The sequence below is a fragment of the Scyliorhinus torazame genome, chromosome 16 (genome assembly GCF_047496885.1).
Source record: "Scyliorhinus torazame isolate Kashiwa2021f chromosome 16, sScyTor2.1, whole genome shotgun sequence".
Taxonomy (NCBI): domain Eukaryota; kingdom Metazoa; phylum Chordata; class Chondrichthyes; order Carcharhiniformes; family Scyliorhinidae; genus Scyliorhinus; species Scyliorhinus torazame.
In genome coordinates, this window is record NC_092722.1 from 151741611 (window position 1) to 151761735 (window position 20125).

Consider the following 20125-nt stretch of genomic DNA (forward strand, 5'->3'; position numbering starts at 1 on the left):
CAGAAACACACAGTGAATGAGAGTCTGAAATACAGAGTAACAGCCCTCAGTGTGACAGTGTAAAATACATGGAAATATACACTGAGAGTCTGAAATATAAATAGAGGGTGAAATACCGAGCGGTAGTACTCAGTTTGACAGTCTGAAATACATAGAGTCACACACTGAGTTACAGTCAAAAACACACTGAGTGACTGTCAGAAACATATACAGTGAGTGACGGTCACAGTGATGGGCAGCAAGGTGGCGCAATGGTTAGCCTTGCTGCCTCACGGGTCCCAAGTTCAATTCCTGCTCTGGGTCACTGTCCGTGTGGAGTCTGCACATTCTCCCCGTGTTTGCGTGGGTTTTGCCCCCATAACCAAAGATGTGCAGGGTAGGTGGATTGGCCACGCTAAATTGCCCCTTAATTGGAAAAAATGAATTGAGTACTCTAAAAAAAAATTTTTTTAAAGAAACACACAGTGATAGACAGAAACACAAAGTGAATGATAGTCAGAAACCAATACAGTGATTACAGTCAGAAACACTCGTGACAGTCAGAAACACACACAGTGAATGATATTCAGAAAGATATACAATTCTAGAAACATGCAGTGAGTGGCAGTCAGAAGCATACAAAGTGGGTGAGAGTCTTAAATACAGAGTGACAGCACTCAGGGTGACAATCTGAAATACACAGAAACACACAGTGAATGATAGTCAGAAACATATACAGTGATAGTTAGAAATGTAAAGAGTGAGTGACAGAAGCACACAAAGTTAGTGGCAGTCCGAAACACAGTGAGTGACAGTTTGAAACACACATCGTGAATGATAGTCAGAAACGTATACAGTGAGTGACAGTCAGAAATGTATAGTGGATTGGAATGGATTGGATTTGTTTATTGTCAGGGTGAAAAGTATTTTACTGCGTGTAGCTCAAACAGATCATTTAGTATATGAAAACAAATACGTAATAGGGCAAAACAAGGTACACAATGTAATACATAGACACTGTGAGTGATAGTCAGAAGCACACATAGTGAGTGACAGTCAAATATACATGAGTGACAGTCAGAAACTCACACTTCGAATGATAGTCAGAAACATACACAGTGATTGTTCGAAACTAATAGTGACAGTCAGAAACATACAATGAGTGACAGTCAAACACACTTAGAAATACACACAGTGAGTGGTGAGTGACATTCAAATACACAGTAAGTGATACTCAAATACACAGTGAGTGACACTCAGAAATACACACATAGTGAGTGATGCTCAGAAATACCCACATAGTGAATGACACTCAGAGACACACATCTAAGTGATGGTCAGAAAGGCACACACTGAGTGAGCTCAGAAATAAACACAGTGAGTGATGCTCAGAAACACAGTAAGTGGCAGTCAGAAACACACACAGTGACAGTCAGAAGTACACACAGTGAGTGACAGTCAGAGACACAAAGCGAGTGACAGTCAGAAATACAGTGAGTGACAGTCAGAAACACACACTTCGATTGATAGGCAGAAACATACACAGTGATTGTTCGAAACATATACAGTGACAGTCAGAAACATACAGTGAGTGACAGTCAAACACTTAGAAATACACACAGTGAGTGACACTCAAATACACAGTAAGTGACACTCAAATACACAGTGACATTCAGAAATACACAAAGTGAGTGACACTCAGAAACACACATTTAAGTGATGGTCAGAAAGGCACACACTGGGTGAGCTCAGAAATAAACACAGTGAGTGATGCTCAGAAACACACAGTAAGTGGCAGTCAAAAACACATACAGTGGCAGAAATACACACGGTGAGCAACAGTCAGAAATACACACAGTGAGTGACAGTCAGAAATACACACAGTGAGTGACAGAGACACAAAGTGAGTGACAGTCAGAAATACAGTGAGTGACAGTCAGAAATATACACATCGAGTGACAATCATAAACACACACGAGTGACCATCATAAACGCACACCGTGAATGATAGTCAGAAAAACACACAGTGGGCAGAATTTTCCCATATTTCTTTCAGAGTGTCAGGCTCTGACTGAAACCCAGTGTGTAGAAAGAAAACCATCCCAGTAACCCCCCTCCCCAACCCCCCCTTCTATGAACAAGGGGGACCCCCTCCCTCCCCACCCCTAAAGAAGGATCGGGAGTACCCCCTTCATCACCACCAGCATCAGCATTTTTGCTTTAAAGCATTTAATGCTGCTTCCAATGTTAAGTTGCACAGGGCAGCCACTGGAGTAATGGGCAGCATCCCCTCCATGGCAATCTGTCAATTCCAGCCCTGTCAGTGGAGAAACAGTGAGGAAAAGTACAGAGCTACAGTCAGCTGCACACAGAATGAGAGGACAGAAATAAATAAAGAAAATGAGAGTGATTGTGTGAGGTACAGCAAGAGAATACACAAGTAAATGAAAGCAAAGAGATAGAAAAAGTGCAAGAAACCTAAAATACGAAATACACTTTAGAATTCTCCATGAACAGTACAAACTTGAGCCTGCAGTAGCTTAGCAGTACAGATGAGAAAAGTTCAGGTTTCAATCTCCAATCTGCTGAATTAGCTGATTTGAGTCGAGATGAGAATGCTACAAATAGCCTCAAAACTCCTTTGCTAGGGTTAAGAAAAAATAGCAATGGACACAGACTTAATTAGCACAAATTCTGCCAACAAAGTGCATTTTTGAATAATTAGAGGAATAGATCTTCACTGCGTTGACAATGATACTGCAAAATATATGAAATGCTCTACTGTAGTATTGTAGTAATTGGATTCTAATATATATACATATGCATTGTACAATTATTTCTTCAAACATTTGCTATTTTTTAGCATTGATAGACAGCCACCCCAATGAGAGTGAAATATCATTTATTAGAAATATAGACAGAGGCAGGCACTAACTGCCTGCCCTAAGGGTCTCAGCAAAAAGGCTTATCTTAAAAAAAACATTTGTTGAAATGGGTGGTTTACTGACTGCAATGTAAATCTTGATAGTTTCCCTTAGATATTGTTATCCATTTCTTAAAACAAGGGCGTTGCTACCAAGGGAGGCATTAACGGCTGACTATTTGACATGCTGTTATCCTGTTATAACGAAAGATGCATCTGCACGTTTCAGTTTATAGTCTTGTGCTCCAGCAATTTATTTATTTGTAATCTCATTCTGTTTATGTTAGCAAGACCGATAAAGTGTGAGAAATGAAAGTCCTTTTGCTTAAAGATCCTAAAGAAGGAGTACTGGGACCTGATCCATACGTTCAGGTATTAATTTTGAAAAATATTAATTTTGGTGTTTTTTTAATATCGCTATATCTCTATAACCGTGAAACTGCTATTAAAGAAACATTGTTTATTCAATATAACAGAATTTTGTTAATATAATTTTGTTGCAAAATATCTTGATTAGTCACAATGTATTTAATATTGGAGTGGCCATTTTGGTGGAAAATGTTACTTTAATCAACTACAGGTCTAACCTATGTTATACAATTGTATATGAAAATAAATCAATGTGTGTGGTATAATTAATTTGGATTGTTTTTGTTATCAGGAATTTGCTTCACTTGGCCTTCAAGCAACTTTAATTCCTGTTTTATCATTTGAATTTATATCACTTCAGGATTTATCAAAAAAGGTAAAAAGAGCCATGTAAAATTGAATGTTTAAAAATTATTAGCTATGTGTTAGTTGCTAGATGCTCAGATAATAGTGCATGCCCACTAGACATTCAAATTATAGCATAGTAAATACTAAAGTTGACGCATTGTGGCCTGCAGAATTTTGTGCTGGGATTTGTAAATTTGAAAAGAACGAAGAATTATATTTTAATTGGCACTGCAAATAGATGCAATATGCTAAAGAGCAGAAGAACTGGATAATCAATTTAATTAAATAAACTTAAACTTATTTGAAGAAAATATTTATAGTTTCAGTTGATTAAATCCATATTTTTGCATCACTTTTTGCAAAAGGATACAGTTGCATACATTTTTATTTTTAAATAGTACATTTTATTTTAAATATGAGACCACGTAGAAGCAGGAGATAACCCTGCAGCAGTTCAAACATTTATAATGCGATATCGTATGTTACCTATTGTATTCCATTTAAATTTATTACCACTGTAGTATTCTTGAAGTGAATTTGGCCCTAACTGATGAACCTTTATTGATTTATTGTTGTCTGGAGCTTACTGTTTTAGAGAAAAAATTTATTTATTAAAATAACATGTTGTAAAGGTGAATGATGGAAGGTTTGCTGGATCACAATTTTTAAGTTAAAATAACAATTTAAGTGTAGTTTAAAACATTTTTACATACATATAGAGACATAATTCAGGTAATTTTACCAATATTTAATTTCATATCAGCAATTATACAGTAGGTAGTTTAGGACTGCATACAAAATAGATTATTGTTGCAATAGCTTTTATTAGATTATAGCTGTTACTCTACACCAGTGAAATTTATTTTATTTGGAAGCACAGAAAAATTTACAGCACAGAAGAAGGCCATTTGGTTCAACACTTCTGTGATGACTTCCGGTTGCGGCTTTGCGGAGCTAAGTCGCACATTCGGCGGCTCCCGCAAAAACGGACTTTTGGGCTCTTTTCAGGGCCCTCAACGGGACCTTTTCAATGTTTCCCGGTGTGCGAAGGAGATTACAACAATTCCCCGATAGTATATGGCTTTTACCAGGAGCGGGGCGACTAAAAAGGTGGTGGTGGACCCGAAGAAGGTGCGAGGGAAGAAGAACAAAATGGCGGCGGGCGGAGTCCTGGCAGCGTGGATGCAGTGGGCGCAGGAGCAACAGGAGGGTATCCAGCGCTGCTTCAGAGAGATTAAAGCGGACCTGCTGGAGCCGATGAAGGCTTCTATTGATAAGCTGCTGGAGACACAGACGGCCCAGGGGGTGGCGATCCGCGAGGCCTGACAAAAGATCTCCGACAACGAGGACGAGATCTTAGGCCTGGCGGTAACGTTGGAGGGGCGCGAGGCGCTCCACAAGAAATGGCAGGAGTGGTTCGAGGAGATGAAGAATCGGTCGAGGCGGAAGAATCTGCGGATTTTGGGCCTCCCGGAGGGGCTTGAGGGGCCGGACGTGGGGGCCTATGTGGTCACCATGTTGAACTCGCAGATGGGAGCGTGTCCTTCCAGCGGCCCCTGGAGCTGGAAGGGGCCCATAGAGTGTTGGCGAGGAGGCCCAAGGCTAACGGGCCTCCGCGGGCGGTGCTGGAGCGGTTTCATCGGTTCGCTAATCGGGAGTGTGTGCTCAGGTGGGCCAAGAAGGAGAGGAGCAGCAGGTGGGACAACACGGAGGTTCGAATATACCAGGACTGGAGTGTGGAGGTGGCGAAGAGGAGGGCCGGGTACAATCGAGCGAAGGCGGTGCTGCACAGGAAGGGGGTGAAGTTTGGCATGTTGCAGCCGGCGCGACTGTGGGTCACCTACAAGGACCAGCACCATTATTTTGAGTCTCCGGAGGAGGCGTGGGCCTTTGTTCAGGCCGAGAAGTTGGACACAGATTGAGGGTCGGGATGGGCGTTTGGGGACTGCGGTTGATATGTTACTTATTGAGGGGGGGGTCCTTTGCTCTTGGTTTCTTTTTCTTTGTGTTTTTCTCTTTCTGGTTGGTGAGGGTGGTTAGTGCGGGTTGGGCACTGTTTTGGTTGGGTTGGTCGGGGGTGCTCTTGGAGGGGGGTAATCAAATGGAACAGGTGTGGATGGCCGGCGGTGAGATGGGGCCCCGCGGAGGAGGGGGAGGCCCGAGTCGGGGGTGAGGGGACTGGGCCTGTAAAAAGAGCTGCGTCAGAGGTGGCGGGGGCGGGTAGGTGGAAAGCGCGGGCTTTTTCCCGCGCTGAAGACTGGAGGGGGCAGTCGAATGCGAATGTGCGGAGGCTTTTGAACATTATCATGATGCCGGCGAGGGAGGGAGAGGCGGAGATAGAGGTGGCGATGGACGCTGAGAAAGCCTTCGATAGGATAGAGTGGGGGTACCTGTGGGAGGTACTGAAGAGGTTTGGGTTTGGGGAGGGGTTTGTCAGGTGGGTTAGGCTGTTGTATGAGGTCCCGATGATAAGTGTGGCCACAAACAGGAGGAGGTCTGAGTACTTTCGGTTGCACCGAGGGACGAGGCAGGGGTGTCCCCTGTCCCCCCTGCTCTTCGCACTGGAGATTGAACCCCTGGCTATGGCACTGAGGGAGTCGAGGAACTGGAGGGGGTTGGTGCGGGGTGGGGAGGAGCATAGGGTGTCGCTCTATGCGGACGACTTGCTGCTATATGTGGCGGACCCGGTGGGGGGAATGCCGGAGGTAATGAGGACCCTTAGGGAATTTGGGGATATTTAGGGGTACAAGCTCAACATGGGGAAGAGCGAGCTGTTCCCAGGGGACCAGGAGAGGGGGATTGGCGAGCTCCCACTAAAAAGGGTGGAGAGCAGCTTCAGGTATTTGGGGGTCCAGGTGGCCAGGAGCTGGGGGCCCTGCATAGGCTTAATTTCACAAGGCTGGTGGAGCAAATGGAGGAGGAGTGCAAGAGGTGGGACGCGTTGCCGCTGTCCTTGGCGAGTAGGGTGCAGTCAGTCAAAATGACGGTGCTCCCAAGGTTTTTGTTCCTGTTCCAGTGCCTCCCCGTGTTTATCCCGAAGGCCTTTTTTTAGGCGGGTTAACAGGAGTATAATGGGGTTTGTGTGGGCGCGAGGGACTCCGACGGTGAGAAGGGTGTTCCTGGAGCGGAGTAGAGATAGGGGGGGGCTGGCGCTGCCCAACCTCTGTGGGTACTACTGGGCCGCCAATGCGACGATGGTGCGCAAGTGGGTTATGGAGGGGGAGGGGGCTGCATGGAAGAGGCTGGAGACGGCGTCTTGTGTGGGTACGAGTATGGGGGCGCTGGCAATGGCGCCGCTGCCGTTCCCTCCAAGGAAGTATAGCACGAGTCCGGTGGTGGCGGCTGCCCTCAAAATCTGGGGGCAGTGGAGGCGGCACAGGGGGGAAGCTGGGGCCTTGGTGTGGACCCCAATACAGGGGAACCACCGGTTCGTCCAGGGAGAACAGACGGAGGGTTTTCGGGGTGGCACAGGGCAGGGATATGAAGGTTGGGGGACCTGTTTGTGGACGGGAAGTTCTCGAGCCTGGGTGAGCCTGTTCCCCCAGGAAACACCTTCGGGTACTTACAGGTAAGGGCGTTTGCCAGGCGGCAGGTGGTGTAATTCCCACGGCTGCTGCCACACACAGTACAGGACATGGTGCTCTCTGGGGGGTGGGTGGGAGTGGGGAAGATTTCGGAAACTTACCAGGTGATGCAGGAGGAGGAGGAGGCCTCGGTGGTGGAGGTGAAAGGTAAGTGGGAGGAGTAGTTGGGAGAGGAGATTGAGGAAGGGATGTGGGCAGATGCTCTAGGGAGGGTGAACTCTTCCTCATCATGCACGAGGCTCAGCCTCATACAGTTTAAGGTGTTGCACAGGGCACACATGACCGGGACAAGGATGAGCCGTTTTTTTGGGGGTGAGGACAGGTGTGTTAGGTGCTCAGGGAGCCCAGCAAATCACACCCATATATCTTTGGCGTGCCCAGTGCTGGAGGAATTTTGGAAGGGCGTAGCGAGGATGGTGTCGAGGGTGGTAGGTTCCAGGGTCAAGCCGGGCTGGGGGCTCGCAATATTTGGGGTGGCAGAGGAGCCAGGAGTGCAGGAGGCGAAAGAGGCCGGTATTCTGGCCTTTGCGTCCCTGGTAGCCCAGCGAAGGATTCTTCTTCAGTGGAAGGATACGAGGCGTGGAATCCTGGATCAACGATATGGCGGGGTTTATTAAGTTGGAGAGGGTTAAATTCGCCTTGAGACGGTCGGTACAAGGGTTCTTTAGGCGGTGGCAACCGTTCTTAGACTTCCTGGCAGAACGGTAGACATTGGTCAATGGCAGCAGCAACTCGCGGGGGGTGGTGGGGGTTATTTTATTTTTTGTTCTTTACACTGGAGGGTCTGAGGGGGTGTATATACCTGTTGTGTTAAGTCGGGGTGTTAATGTTAATTTATTATTATTTATGTACAGGGGGAGGGGGGTATGGAGGGTTGCTTTTCTAGACTGTGTTTTGTACTTAACCCTGTTGGGTTCCTTTTTCATTTTGTTATTGATATTTTATGAAAACCTTAATAAAAATCATTTTTTTAAAAAACATTTCTGTGATGACCGAAAAAGCTATCCAGTCTGGCCTATCTCACAGCTCTTGGTCAGTAGCCCTATAGATTACAATACCTCAAGTACATATCCAAGTATTTTGCAAATGGCATGAGGGTTTGTCTCTACCACACCTTAAGGCAGTAAGTTCCAGACACCCCACTGTTTGGGTTTTGAAATGTAACCAGTCTCAATGACATGTCAGGCTTTCTGTAGTCATGTGACCATTCCAAGAGGCAGACATCTTTTTAGTGTACCCAATTCATTTTTTCCAATTAAGGGTTAATTTAGCGTGACCAATCTACCTACCCTACACATCTTTCGGTTGTGGGGACGAAACCCACGCAAACACGGGGAGAATGTGCAAACTCCACATGGACAGTGACCCAGAGCTGGGATTGAACCTGGGACCTCTGCGCGTGAGGCAGCAATGCTAACCACTGCACCACCGTGCTGCCGTAAGAGGCAGACATCTTAAGATCAGTTCAATAAAAGCCTCTCACAGAAACATATTTATGAGGACTACTGTCTTTATACTTGCAACATGGTATAAGGAGAGAGTGGCAAAAAATAGATTTTTGAAACCTGCAAAAGGAATAGAGAAGATACAGAACACAGGAACACAGGTTCAAAATCTGCAAACAGCTGCTGAAAAGAACAAAGAAAAACTAGACAAAAGTAAAACAGACAGAGGCTGCAAGTGAAATTACTGGCTTCAGAAAAAAAGGACAAACGGAAAGCACACAGAGGCTGCAAGTGAAATTACTGACCGCAGAGAAAAGGGAAACATTGACACAGACGGCAAGTAAATACTGAGTGAGTAAAAATGATTGCAGTAAATCTTACAAACTCAATTCCAGTCCAATTGAAAAATGTTGTAGTGCAGTAGAGGCAGTTTTTCAAGTTATAATGTCAAAACTATGTCAAAGCTACACTTTTAACACTACTGAGGAGGGACTACTACAAAGTGTATACCACCCTAAATGTAATAGACAAGGAAATTAAAAACTGATTTTGAAAGTCTTGAACACACATTTTGAATCCTAAATTAATGTTTCATATGAAAGATATATATTCAACACTAGATTTCAGAGCAATAATGACACAATTGAACAGTGCATCAAAGCAGTGATGCAGCTAGAAGAATCATGTGAATTTGGACAGCTAAAAGATGTTCTGATTAAAGATAGATCCCACAGTGAGAACAAGTCTTTTGAAAGATGAGAAACTTGCCGCTAAAGAAAGTGATAGACATGCCAAAATGCAGAAGTTGCAAAATGTCAGCTAGGGTATGGACCATATTTGGGGCAGGCACAGTGGCACAGAGGTTAGCACTGCTGCCTCACAGCGCCAGGGAGCCAGGTTCAATTCCAGCCTTGGATGACTGTGTGGAGTTTGCACGTTCTCCCCGTGTCTGCGTGGGTTTCCGCCGGGTGCACCGGTTTCTTCCTACAGTCCAAAGATGTGCAGGTTAGGTGGATTGGCCATGCTAAATTACCTCTTAGTGTCCTAAGATGTGCAGTTTAGCTAGGGGTATGGGGATAGGGCGAGGGAGTGGACCTAGGTAGGGTGCTCTTTCAAAGGGTCAGTGCAGACTTGATGCCCTCCTTCTGCACTGTAGGAGTTCTATGACAGAGCAGACCAAGAGATATATTATGCTGAGAGACAATCCAGGTTGAAAGAGCGGAGCAATCACCGGAAATGATATTGGCAGGATGCCAATATTGCCAAGCTCAGCATGCCCAGGAGAAGAAGAACTGTCCAGCATGAGGAAAATAACAGCAAGAAGCAAAATCATTTTCGCAAACGTACTTGGCCAGAAAAAAAGAAAAAAAGCCTTTACTGATGGCCACTGAAGAGATATCAGCAGACAAGTCTGATGAAGTGCTGTTCATGATACAACAGGTTGGTTCAGTCAAGTATATAAGTGAAAAATGGTTTGTGACTGTTACAATGATGGTCACAGAGGGAGACTATCAAGAGGACAAGAAGTGTCGGACAGACACAGGTGTACCATGTAACATAATATCCTTCACAAATTTGTGTGAAGTGGCTCAACATGGCAGTCCAAAAATGAGGGGCTGGATTCTCCGCCCCGCCGCTCCACATTTTTGCTTCACCCCGCTGGCGGAATGCTCCGCTATGCCATCTGGTCAATGGGGTTTCCCATTGTGGGGCAGCCCCACGCCGTCAGGAAACCTCTGGGCTACCGGCAAAATGGAGCATCCCGCCGGCGGAGAATCCAGCCCAAAGCCTTTGAAAGTAAGGTTGATGCTGTATGATGACATGATACCCATCCCGAGAGGACAACTTAGCTGACAGCCCAATGAGCAAAGACCTAGAAATCAAGGTTATAGATGGGATGCAATTGCCACTCATCTCAGCTGGAACAAGCCGAAGGCTTGGGCTGAGCCTGCCTACAGAGAGAGGGCAACTAAAGACCGTAGAAAGAGAGAAACAAAAGACTCCAGGGAGAAAGAGCAGAAGACCCCAGAGAGAAGGAGACATTATTCAAGTAAACCATCAAGGTGGTTGCTGACCACACCCATGCAATGAAATGCACGCACTAAAGGTAAATATTCTTTAGAAGAATGTTCACATCAGAGATGAACTGGAAGAGATGAAGGCCAAGATTCGAGTTGAGTCTTTGAAAAAGCATGATAAACTGAAGTCTTCAAAGTACCAAGCTGTGCATGATTTGACCAAACAAATTTCAGGGACAGCGCAAAGGTACCAGGAGGAAAGAATGACCCACAATTTCACAGTTAGAAACTCAAAGCGGGAGTTGAAAAAACTCAGCCAGACATACAGGCGCAACCGCAGGTATATGCGCTCAACCAATGAAGCGGCTCCTTCACATCAATCGGGCGGTTGGAGAGAAGACATTTCATTAGCTGTACTGAGTGCAGAACAACCAGCAAACCCACGTTTCCGTGAGTCTAACCAACAGCAGTCACCAAGGCAAAAAAGGCCAGAAACAAAACATCTTCTCGACAAACAACATCATCCAGAAGACGTCAATGTACAGGTGTTCCATTAAGATACCTGAATGCTTTAAAGACTATGGGTGGAACTTTCCCTTCTTGTCGCAGCAGGCAGAAAAGCGGTATTGAAGCTGGTGGCCCAGTGGAGGCTTTCTCCTCCCTATTGTTAGCAAATTAAAAAAATCCAAAGGGAGGATACTACAACGTCAGAGCCCACACCGCCAGCAAATTCATTTTTTTAAAGGCCACCCCAGCACACGAAAGCAAAAATAGAACTACACCCCCATTCAACAAACCCCCTGGACACTGGCCCCAGCTCTGCTCCTTGACACTGCCCCTGGCACTGCCAGACATAGCCCTCTCCTCCTGAGCGATGCACTTGTTGCTCTTTTTAACCTTAGTCTATTTGCTCTGTTTACGTCACCTTTGCTCATGAGTCGCCAGGTATCTTTATGATACCGCCACATGGTTCATGTTCAGGTTATGATTAATAATACAGCACACCGCTTAGTAAGGATTAAAACAACGGTCATTTATTATATACAACAAGCAATATTAATACCCTAATACTACTTTCTGTATAACAAACCTATCACTACTGCCCAATACTTAACTTAGGAAGAGCCCACCAGGTCAGGGAAACGAATGGCTTGTCCAATCAAATCTGGCCCGCGGGATTCAAAAAGGCTGCTACAGGTCGGTGGCTAGGTGTCTCTACCGGATAGCGATCGCTGGATTCAAACTTACTATTGCCGGTGGCTGGTCTTGCGAAGGTCTTGAGCAGGCGAAGAGGAGAGAGAGAGAGATCTGGGGCGAAATTCTCCCCCAACGGCGGGATGCCCGCCGACTGGTGCCAAAGCCGGCGCAAATCAGACGGGCATCGCGCCGGCAAAAAGGTGCGGAAGTCTCCGCATCTTTGGCGGCCTAGCCCCAACATTGAGGGGCTAGGCCGACGCCGGAGGGATTTCCGCCCCGCCAGCTGGCGGAAATGGCGTTTGTTGCCCCGCCAGCTGGCGCGGAAATGCGGCGCATGCGCGGGAGCGTCAGCGGCCGCTGTCAGTTTCCTGCGCATGCGCAGTGGGGAGAGTCACTTCGGCCTCCGCCATGGTGGAGACCGCGGCGGAGGCGGAAGGGAAAGAGTGCCCCCACGGCACAGGCCCGCCCGTGGATCGGTGGGCCCCGATCGCGGGCCAGGCCACCGTGGGGGCACCCTCCGGGGTCAGATCGCCCCGCGCCCCCCCCCAGGACCCCGGAGCCCGCCCACGCCGCCTGGTCCCGCCGGTAAATACCAGGTTTGATTTACGTCGGCGGGACAGGCAATTCCTGGGCGGGACTTCGGCCCATCCGGGCCGGAGAATCCAGCGGGGGGTCCCGCCAACCGGCGCGGCCGGATTCCCGCCCCCGCCCAATCTCCGGGAGCGGAGACTTCGGCGGGGGCGGGATTCACGGCGGCCAACGGCCATTCTCCGACCCGGCGGGGGGTCGGAGAATGACGCCCCTGAACTTGGACCCTCACTTTTATAGGGCCCAGGGGCTTCCCGCCTCCCGGGGCGGCCCTTGACCCTGAGTCCCAAGTGATTGGATCTGTCCCCAATCTCTGGGGTCAATGTGTCCAATGGTGAGGCGATTCCTCATCGGGGGGTGGTCGCTCACCTGTCTTTGTTTCGGCCACTGCAGGCGCCGACAGGTCTGGCCTGGTATTCAATTGCTAATATGTTGCAATTGTTCCCGGGGATAGCCGATTTAACTGTGGGTGTCTGAATAGATGGGCTGCAAGCAGTCCTGAATGCAACTGAGAATACCTGGGTTGATGGGCTGTTGATAGCCCTGAGTATCGATCTGGGCTACCTTCCAAGAGCCGAATATGCAAAACTGTCTGCAGCTGCCTGCTTGTGTCTTCTTGGCTGCTTTTCCCAGCAGTCTTTCGGGTTAGCCATTTTAAACTGGGTTTTGGCCAGATTAATCGGAACGCAGCCATTTTACATGGCTACACACTCACCTAAGCTCCTCTGATGGATCTGCCCATCAGGTGCATGCCATGGGAGACCAGTTGTAATTCACATTGGTGTGCCGGCATGAATGGATAATGTAACTGAGGGGGGGGGGGGGGGGGTGCGAGGGGGAGAGAGAGAGAGAGAAAGAGATAGAGACCTAATAATTAAATAGAAATTTATTCCAATGGGGTTCCCGATGTTGAACTTTGGAAATTCCATGACGTCACTGGCAGGGGGCAGGGACAAATGCGATAGGACTTCCCACCGACATATAACGCAATTTTAGCCTCTCCGAAGATTTTGCTTTCCTGTCTCCATTCAAGCCTGATGCGAACGGGAGTTCAAAACCTCGGCCTATGTGTGCAATAAATGTGCAGAGACTGACTAGTAGACCAAACAGTTGTTAATGCATGAGAATAGTGGGTAACAGGATCATGCATGCAAATGTGTCTTTGGTTTGCTTGGAAAAAGGTATCTTTATACCTTTAATTCGACGTGCAAATAGCCTGGTTGTCTCAAAGCTTTATATCGTTCAAAAGAAATACATTTTTTGAGGACTATACATTTTCAAATACAACAAAGTGAAACAATTTCTCGTGGAATATTGTAATTCCATTCATATTTGTTTTCATTCTTTTTAACAATGTTCAGTGCTGTTCATTTTAGTGTCGTTCACTTATAGTCACATGTAGCTAATTGGGAATCCAAATGGGGAATTTCTAAATGACTAATAGATGCTGCATTAGGCATACTTGTATACTTTCACCTTTTTGTTTTATTTATTGATAAATAATTATTTGCTCATTGCGAATGTTGTATATCCTTGGTTATAGAACATAGAAAATACAGCACAGAACAGGCCCTTCGGCCCACGATGTTGTGCCGAACCTTTGTCCTAGATTAATCATAGATTATCATTGAATTTACAGTGCAGAAGGAGGCCATTCGGCCCCCTGAGTCTGCACCGGCTCTTGGAAAGAGCACCCCACCCAAACTCAACACCTCCACCCAACACCAAGGGCAATTTTGGACACTAAGGGCAATTTATCATGGCCAATCCACCTACCCTGCACATCTTTGGACTGTGGGAGGAAACCGGAGCACCCGGAGGAAACCCACGCAGACACGGGGAGGACGTGCAGACTCCGCACAGACAGTGACCCAAGCCGGAATCGAACCTGGGACCCTGGAGCTGTGAAGCAATTGTGCTATCCACAATGCTACCGTGCTGCCCTTAAGAACAAATAAATCTACACTATATCATTTTACTGTAATCCATGTACCTATCCAATAGCTGCTTGAAGGTCCCTAATGTTTCCGACTCAACTACTTCCACAGGCAGTGCATTCCATGCCCCCACTACTCTCTGGGTAAAGAACCTACCTCTGATATCCCTCCTATATCTTCCATCTTTCACCTTAAATTTATGTCCCCTTGTAATGGTTTGTTCCACCCGTGGAAAAAGTCTCTGACTGTCTACTCTATCTATCCCCCTGATCATCTTATAAACCTCTATCAAGTCGCCCCTCATCCTTCTCCGTTCTAATGAGAAAAGGCCGAGCACCCTCAACCTTTCCTCGTAAGGCCTACTCTCCATTCCAGGTAACATCCTGGTAAATCTTCTTTGCACCTTTTCCAAAGCTTCCACATCCTTCCTAAAATGAGGTGACCAGAACTGTACACAGTACTCCAAATGTGGCCTTACCAAAGTTTTGTACAGCTGCATCATCACCTCACGGCTCTTAAATTCAATCCCTCTGTTAATGAACACGAGCACACCATAGGCCTTCTTCACAGCTCTATCCACTTGAGTGGCAACTTTCAAAGATGTATGAACGTAGACCCCAAGATCTCTCTGCTCCTCCACATTGCCAAGAACTCTACTACCGTTAACCCTGTATTCCGCATTCATATTTGTCCTTCCAAAATGGACAACCTCACACTTTTCAGGGTTAAACTCCATCTGCCACTTCTCAGCCCAGCTCTGCATCCTATCTATGTCTCTTTGCAGCCGACAACAGCCCTCCTTACTATCTACAACTCCACCAATCTTCGTATCGTCTGCAAATTTACTGACCCACCCTTCAACTCGCTCATCCAAGTCATTAATGAAAATCACAAACAGCAGAGGACCCAGAACTGATCCCTGCGGTACGCCACTGGTAACTGGGATCCAGGCTGAATATTTGCCATCCACCACCACTCTCTAACTTCTATCGGTTAGCCAGTTCGTTATCCAACTGGCTAAATTTCCCACTATCCCATGCCTCCTTACTTTCTGCATAAGCCTACCATGGGGAACCTTATCAAATGCCTTACTAAAATCCATGTACACTACCTTGCTTTACCTTCATTCACATGCTTGGTCACCTCCTCAAAGAATTCAATAAGATTTGTAAGGCAAGACCAATCCCTCACAAATCCGTGCTGACTATCCCTAATCAAGCAGTGTCTTTCCAGATGCTCAGAAATCCTATCCTTCAGTACCCTTTCCATTACTTTGCCTACCACCGAAGTAAGACTAACTGGCCTGTAATTCCCAGGGTTATCCCTAGTCCCCTTTTTGAACAGGGGCACGACATTCGCCACTCTCCAATCCCCTGGTACCACCCCTGTTGACAGTGAGGACGAAAAGATCATTGCCAATGGCTCTGCAATTTCATCACTTGCTTCCCATAGAATCCTTGGATATATCCCGTCAGGCCCGGGGGACTTGTCTATCCTCAAGTTTTTCAAAATGCCCAACACATCTTCCTTCCTAACAAGTATTTCCTCAAGCTTACCAGTCTGTTTCACACCCCATGGTAGGCTTCTGCACAAAGTAAGGAGGCATGGGATAGTGGGAAATTTGGCCAGTTGGATAACGAACTGGCTAACCGATAGAAGTCAGAGAGTGGTGGTGGATGGCAAATATTCAGCCTGGATCCCAGTTACCAGTGGTGTACCGCAGGGATCAGTTCTGGGTCCTCTGCTGTTTGTGATTTTCATTAATGACTTGGATGAGGGAGTTGAAGGGTGGGTCAGTAAATTTGCAGACGATACGAAGATTGGTGGAGTTGTGGATAGTAAGGAGGGCTGTTGTCGGCTGCAAAGAGACATAGATAGGATGCAGAGCTGGGCTGAGAAGTGGCAGATGGAGTTTAACCCTGAAAAGTGTGAGGTTGTCCATTTTGGAAGGACAAATATGAATGCGGAATACAGGGTTAACGGTAGAGTTCTTGGCATTGTGGAGGAGCAGAGAGACCTTGGGGTCTATGTTCATACATCTTAAGTTGCCACTCAAGTGGATAGAGCTGTGAAGAAGGCCTATGGTGTGCTCGCGTTCATTAACAGAGGGATTGAATTTAAGAGCCGTGAGGTGATGATGCAGCTGTACAAAACTTTGGTAAGGCCACATTTGGAGTACTGTGTACAGTTCTGGTCGCCTCATTTTAGGAAGGATGTGGAAGCTCTGGAAAAGGTGCACAGAAGATTTACCAGGATGTTGCCTGGAATGGAGAGTAGGTCTTACGAGGAAAGGTTGAGGGTGCTAGGCCTTTTCTCATTAGAGCGGAGAAGGATGAGGGGCGACTTGATAGAGGTTTATAAGATGATCAGGGGAATAGATAGAGTAGACAGTCAGAGACTTTTTCCCCAGGTGGAACACACCATTACAAGGGGACATAAATTTAAGGTGAAAGGTGGAAGATATAGGAGGGATATCAGAGGTAGGTTCTTTACCCAGAGAGTAGTGGGGGCATGGAATGCACTGCCTGTGGAAGTAGTTGAGTCGGAAACATTAGTGACCTTCAAGCAGCTGTTGGATAGGTACATGGATTACGGGAAAATGATATAGTGTAGATTTATTTGTTCTTAAGGGCAGCACGGTAGCATTGTGGATAGCACAATTGCTTCACAGATCCATGGTCCCAGGTTCGATTTCGGCTTGGGTCATTGTCTGTGCGGAGTCTGCACGTCCTCCCCGTGTCTGCGTGGGTTTCCTCCGGGTGCTCCGGTTTCCTCCCACAGTCCAAAGATGTGCGGGTTAGGTGAATTGGCCAATGATAAATTGCCCTTAATGTCCAAATTGCCCTTGGTGTTGGGTGGAGGTGTTGAGTTTGGGTAGGGTGCTCTTTCCAAGAGCTGGTGCAGACTCAGGGGGCCGAATGGCCTCCTTCTGCACTGTAGATTCAATGATAATCTATGATTAATCTAGGACAATGGTTCGGCACAACATCGTGGGCCGAAGGGCCTGTTCTGTGCTGTATTTTCTATGTTCTATGTTCACTGTCCTCTCCAACAATATTGCCCCTCTCATTTGTAAATACAGAAGAAAAGTACTCGTTCAAGACCTCTCCTATCTCTTCAGACTCAATACACAATCTCCCGCTACTGTCCTTGATCGGACTTACCCTCGCTCTAGTCATTCTCATATTTCTCACATATGTGTAAAAGGCCTTGGGGTTTTCCTTGATCCTACCCGCCAAAGATTGTTCATGCCCTCTCTTAGCTCTCCTAATCCCTTTCTTCAGTTCCCTCCTGGCTATCTTGTATCCCTCCAATGCCCTGTCTGAACCTTGTTTCCTCAGCCTTACATAAGTCTCCTTTTTCCTCTTAACAAGACATTCAACCTCTCTTGTCAACCATGGTTCCCTCACTCGACCATCTCTTCCCTGCATGGTGATTGCAATTATTTGTTTTTTTAAAATAATGTTTTATTAAAGATTTCATATTTAACAAACACCATCAGACCTTCACAGCAAATATGAAACATGGTGCAATTGTTGTGTTAACAACATAAGAAATCAGATATGTAGAAAAACACATAACAAAGGCTACAACCAAAAACCACCACACCCTGCCTCCCCTTACCAACAGGTGATGGTAATTAACTATTTAAAGTGAGGCATAAATGGCTGCCCCTCAGGTAGAATCCTTCTAACGATCCCCTGACAGTGTAATTAACTCGCCTTGGCTATTGGTGAGGCAAAGGCAAGCACATCTGCCTTCATCCCCGTCTGCAGCCCCCATCCCCACATGTTCTGGTCTTCTCCAAAGATGGTGAGCTTTTGGGTCTCCTTCTTTAACGCCATGTCAGCGGTCTTAACATTGATCTAGTGACAGACATTTATTAAGTTAATATGCACATGACATACATTTACCTCTGTTGTGCAAATATAGATAAGATATTGGGCGCGGTTTTACGGCCACACTGCGCCGGAAAAGCAGCTCAGCGCAATGTGGCCGTTGAAAGCTGAGAAACCCCGCTCTCGGGATCTACCCGGCTCGCAACGCCTCGCGGGATTAAGCGCGATCTCGCGAGACATTGCAAGCTGAATCCCGCCACAATGGGATTCAACCACTTTGCCTCAGAGACCTCAGGCAAGCGGTGTTTGCGGGTCCCTACAAACGGGGACCAGACGGATCGGCACTCGTGGGGGTCTCCAAGGGAATTGGAGGCCCCCAGCTGCATGCCCTTTGGGCAGGGTGGTGCCTTGGCACTGCTGGTGCCACCAGGTACTCTGGCAGTGTCACTCTGACAGTGCCAGCCTGACGCCTTAGCAGTACCACCTGCGTGCCAGTCTGGCACTGTCAAGATGCCCAGGTGGCACTGCCAGCAAGCATGGGCACTGCCAGGGTGCCAGGTTTGCACTGCCAAGATGCCAAGCTGGCATTTTTTACACGTGCGATCGGGCCGGGATTGCCCTGTGTGGGTGTTGGGAGGTGCGGTGGGGGGGCTTATTGCTTTTGGGCATTTAAAAATGGCATCCCGATCTCTCGCTACACTGGCACGCCTGGCGTGCGAGCTCCCCATTGTAAAAGAAAACAGGGCTATGTGCGGCCTGGGCCACGCGTTTCCCGTTCAGGCCTCTTATTCAAAGCGAATGCCATAAATAGTTATGTGTTTCTCGGCACTGCGAGTGCCGGGAAACACGCGGCTAAATGCGCTCGCTAGGGGATTTTATTTCCTTTTGGAAAGATCACGCCCATTTTCTCCTAAAGTTAGCACTTGTGACTAAAATTGTGCCTCCTGTTATACAGAATTGTTACACGCCAATATACAAAGACAGATATTAACTTTATAAATTACATAAGATATAAGTGAGATTCAGTGCTGAAAATGCTCATGCAGCATAATGAAATTTGAGATTTTTATTACAATAGTAGTCTGAATAGCCTGAATAATAATTGGCTTATATAATGGTGAAATTCACAGTAGACGTATTATACCATCATGTTGTAATAGTCATTTAAGTTGTACTTCCTGTGTTCTGTACATATACATTTATTACAGATCTATTCATTTTTGCAAAAGAAATATTTTCATTATGCAATCCGAGAAAATTTTATTACCGTAAAAATAACTGGTTTTGTGGAAAGCACTGTAAGGCAGAGATTGGTTTGTGATTGTAAATTTAATACATAAAGTGGCAAGCACTGCCATGTTTAGCATAAGCAATTAATTCTATAGTAATACAATTTCATCCTATTCTGCATGTAGCTTTCACACCCTGAAGTTTATGGTGGTCTGATATTTACCAGTCCCAGAGCTGTCGATGCTGTGATGTTATGTTTGGGTGAAAAGGCTATCAGTGAAGGTAAGTGAGTTATTAACTTGTATCTGTAATTTTGAATATCTTTAAGTTATTTTGAAACATTGTCTTTCACAAATGAAATTTTACAAATGTAAATCATATTCAAATTGCATGCTTTTTTCAGCACAGCATACTTTCTTGGGTGTGATTTACCTTATTTTGTTAGCTAATAATCAACCTCCTATGAATACATAATTCATCATTCCACCCAGCCAAGCTATGTGAAACAGCAGAAAGCAAATTCTACTCCTGAAATAGTTTTGGGTTTTAATTCCAAATGCTTCAGCTATTTCATTTTTAAAATATATATTCTACAATTTTACTCCATACCAATCAGCATTGTGGGAACACCTTCACTGCATGGATTGCAGGACCCCACAAAAAAGTCC

General features: G+C 46.3%; 1 protein-coding gene across 5 annotated transcripts in view; it reads left to right on the forward strand.

Annotated features, from left to right (window-relative positions):
* The window catches only part of uros (uroporphyrinogen III synthase), a 66076-nt gene that overhangs the window by 5169 nt on the left and 40782 nt on the right, over window positions 1–20125 (forward strand). For all 5 annotated transcript variants that reach the window (XM_072479218.1, XM_072479217.1, XM_072479220.1 and 2 more), the window contains exons 2-4: window positions 3190–3274; window positions 3564–3647; window positions 19643–19739. In XM_072479218.1, coding sequence (XP_072335319.1) covers window positions 3212–3274; window positions 3564–3647; window positions 19643–19739 — 244 coding nt within the window. In that variant the 5' untranslated portion in view covers window positions 3190–3211. The remainder of the gene's footprint in view (window positions 1–3189; window positions 3275–3563; window positions 3648–19642; window positions 19740–20125) is intronic.